Below are 3,885 nucleotides of genomic sequence, written 5' to 3'. Positions count from 1 at the left end.
ACATTCATCAAACTTATTTAAATTATTCCTTACTTATTCAAAACTTTAAAAAAGTTAGTTAAAATTAATTTAATAGCTCTGAGTAAATTTATTTTAAAACATCCTTGTAATTAGATAAATTTTAATTCACTTTATTACTTTCAATTTCACCAAGAAGGAATAAAAGACAGCTGATTCATTATTGTCACGATATTTAGATGATGTATATATGTGATAATGACAAGAGGATACTGAACTTTAACACACACACACAAATAGCTAATTATTTGTTTTTTTCTGGGACTCCTAGCTTGTTCGCTAGACTTTGTGTGTATACTCCTATGCATGTCACTGAATTAAATTGTTGAAGCTGTTGGATTTATTAACTTCCTCTATGGTAAACAGAAGAGTTGAGCCGCTCAGTACTGAGAGAGATGGACATCAGTAAGACGTAAGTCAGACTTCCAAACTTTTGGTAGCATCCTGATAATTCATGGAAACTTTTTTAGCGGAAGCTATTCTGGGAAATCCAAGGCTTGATCATGTATACGTTTTATCACGAATGACGCCATTTCCGGGCTTATGAGATACTCAGTTATATGAGCTGTTTATGAGTGTTTTAATAGTCATAACAAAAATATTTCTGCGAATTCATCTAGTCGGAGTAGAAGGCTGGAGGATTATAACCATATAGGATGATCTGATACTGTTATTTTATAACACATTTGCTGGTTTTATTTAATTATCTTAGGTTAGACACAGCTTGTTAGTCCTATAAGCGATGAATATACCCAGCAGTTCATTTTTGACTTTCCCACAGACTCTGACCTTGCCAGCTGGACACCGAGAAGGATGTAAAATAGAAAATGAAAAATACTGTTAAAAGTACTAATTATATGTTATCTTATCTTTCCATGTATCCAAATTCTATACATGAAATTGTCCACAGAAATAGACTCGCCATATAAGTCTAGTATGATATATTTATAATATGTTGGCTTAAATTTTATCATATTGTATTTCTGAAAGAAAAAGTTCGGAATGATTTTTTGACGTATCTTTAACTGCAAAATAAGATTTGTTGTAACGTAAAAAGAGTAAAACAAGTACAAGAAAGGGAATATCTCATTTTATTTTATGGCTGACGCAACTGCTCCTATCTATTGTAGAATTTTATAAAATATTAATAATATATCACATAACTTGGGCACTACTAAGAATAAAAACTTTGCCTGAAATGCGATGATGACCTCATACGAATATTTAGAAAACAAGAAACAAACGACAACTTCGAATTAAAGAAAAATCATTTTACGGAATAAAACATTTTAATTATGCTGGAATATTATTATGATTTTAATTTTGTTCCTCTACATTCCAGTTGTAATTATAAAAATAAGGGAATTTTACATCTAAATGTAATATAAAATTTGCACATTTTTGTAGTCGCCTTAAAAAATAAAATTCAGAAGACTGTTTACATGACACCAGATTCGCCAACATAAACGTTAAGCCTTCTTTGTATTCGTTAGGTAGGTATTGCTTCTCTGTAATGTATCTATATAGAAGTCTTTACTTTGGAAGTTTCAACGAAATGTGTTACTTCTATTTGTTTTATCAGTCTCGTCTGTTTTCAAGGAGAAACAGAAAAGTAATTGAAATGCTAACTTTCACTATTATTGTGTTCGAAAGCTTAGCGTATGAAGATATTCAAGTTTATAACAGCCTAGCAAAAACCTCATCAAGCAAAATTTGCTACAGAAGCTAACTCTTCAGATTGCCAGTGGTAGCTTAAACGAGAGTTTCGTCAGTTAAGCATGTTATCAATACGACATTCATTCGTTTTTCTCGAATTTCAAATGGTTTAAAAGATTTATTACCGTCTACGTGATAGTTTTTCTTTTCGTCTGCTTAATGCAGTAAGGGCATAGCAGAATGTCAGACAGCGCCTTATGTTTAAGTATCTGGTGTGTTCACACGTTATACACTCAACATACAGACATATATATATACACACACACACAAACATACACATGCACATAGATGTGTCTATATGTAAGTGTTATGGATAAGTCATTTTGCTCCCGTAGTAGGGATTTTATATATGCTACAGTGATTTTTTTTTTCAAATCGAGCGGAATCCTATATTATTATTCGATTTTTTTCTATTAAGTCATTTAACAAAATTAGTTTAGAAGCAAAACTAATCACATACCAACTTGTGTGAGTGTGAAGTATCATTCCTGTAAACGTTTATCATTTGCCTGACCGGCGTTTTTCCGCGTGTAACTTGTTTGAGTGTGAGAAAAGTCGTTCCAGTAAATGCTCGTTCATTGGCCTGACTGTAATTCCCAGTATTTGCACCATATTGAATTTCGTCTCATTCGCGACGGATGAATTTCACGTTTTCTTTGAACCAGCCCAAATTTTCTTGTTTGTTTTTCTACGTGGCTCAAACCTTGGTAGTGTGTTTACCTTGGTGAGAAAACTTACATTTGTTTTAAGAAATATAAGTGCTTTTATCAGTATTGTGACCATGAACTTCGTGATTTAAGGGCTAATGTTGGTATTTAGGTTATGGACTTCTGGAGTCGAATACTGTTATTGGTATTCAAGCTATGAACTTCTGGATTCGAATGCTGATATTGGGATTTAATCTGTGATATTCTTATTAGAGTATTAATATCATACAAAGTAATCCTTATTTGTTTTAAACCGTTTTAGCCAATATAAGAAACTGTACGAAATTAGTGCTATCAGAACTATTTTTATAAACAAATCGTGTTTGTTTTCAGTCTACGGAATGTTGACAGCAGTACTATATTAAAAATTCCAGTTTATTTTCAACCTTAAAAATGTTGTGTACTGCATCGAAACTCGTGTTTATTTAGCGTATTAAATTTGTGGTTTGTTTTTACTTTTTCGTTTCCTTTGTGCTCTAAATCTTTGTATATTTTCATCACTTGCAACCTTGTATTCCTGCGGAATTCGCCTTTTTCTTTATTTCTTATCTTTTCGATTTTCTTTTAAATTCTCGTTCTGCGTCTTTCAGTCTTTGAAGAGCTGTTTACTGCCAGTTATTTAAGCCTAAATCACGTGACGAAATATCATGCTTCATTCTGAGCGTGTTTAAAAACAATTTTAAAGTCAAAAATCCCTAAAAATAACATTTCAGGCCTATATTTCGTTCGCCGCTAGTCAATGCCCAAGAGGGATTTCGTTCAGTATCAGTCGCATCAGCTAGACCTGACCTGATGCAGTCAAAATACCCTGAAATACATACTATTTATACCTATGGCACCAACATTCCAGTGTCTTGCGCGAGATTGTCGAATTACATCTTGAACAGAATATGCACCATCTAACATTCATAAAATAAAAACGTTTGATAAAATTTAGAAAATTTAAAATCCTACATGTTTCGAACTTCCTAAAATGTCTGTGAAAATTAAAAACGGATGTAAAATTAATATTACATTTAAGCCAATTCAAACGCACAAAATGTGATATTTGGCGGTAAGTGTAGAGTAGATGTTTTATAAATAAAATCAAAAATAAGGTATATACGAACTTTCACCTGAATGCAATGAGGAATTTGTATGGATAAAGAAAACAGAATTTCAGTTGCGATTTAAGTCAACATAAGCCTGATTGTAGAATGGACCACAAGATACTTCGGAATTATGTAAAATTTTGTGCTCAACCCCAAAAGAAATATTAGATAATATATAGAATTAATGAAGAAAAAAATAACGTAAATAAAGAGGAAGATCCAGAGTTGAATAATATTCTTTTTTTTGGAAATAAGATAATTTATGTGACGTTTCAAAGACGAGGTTGAGGTTTAGTTTTAACAGAATGAATATAAAATCATAAATAATATTCAACGTTAAACTGGTACACAAT

The 3,885-nt window shown here is 31.8% G+C and overlaps 1 protein-coding gene across 1 annotated transcript in view; it reads left to right on the top strand.

Annotated features, from left to right (window-relative positions):
* The window catches only part of LOC106476138 (glypican-5-like), a 71,794-nt gene extending 70,906 nt beyond the window's left edge, over positions 1 to 888 (top strand). Inside the window, exon 5 of the mRNA XM_013936809.2 lies at positions 800 to 888. Within this exon, the coding sequence (XP_013792263.2) occupies positions 800 to 806 (7 nt within the window). The 3' untranslated portion in view covers positions 807 to 888. The remainder of the gene's footprint in view (positions 1 to 799) is intronic.
* Positions 889 to 3,885: the final 2,997 nt, after the last annotated feature.

The sequence above is a fragment of the Limulus polyphemus genome, unplaced genomic scaffold, assembly GCF_000517525.1.
Source record: "Limulus polyphemus unplaced genomic scaffold, Limulus_polyphemus-2.1.2 Scaffold152, whole genome shotgun sequence".
Lineage (NCBI taxonomy): Eukaryota > Metazoa > Arthropoda > Merostomata > Xiphosura > Limulidae > Limulus > Limulus polyphemus.
The sequence above is the reverse complement of the archived record's forward strand: the minus strand, read 5'-3'. Positions and strand labels throughout refer to the sequence as shown.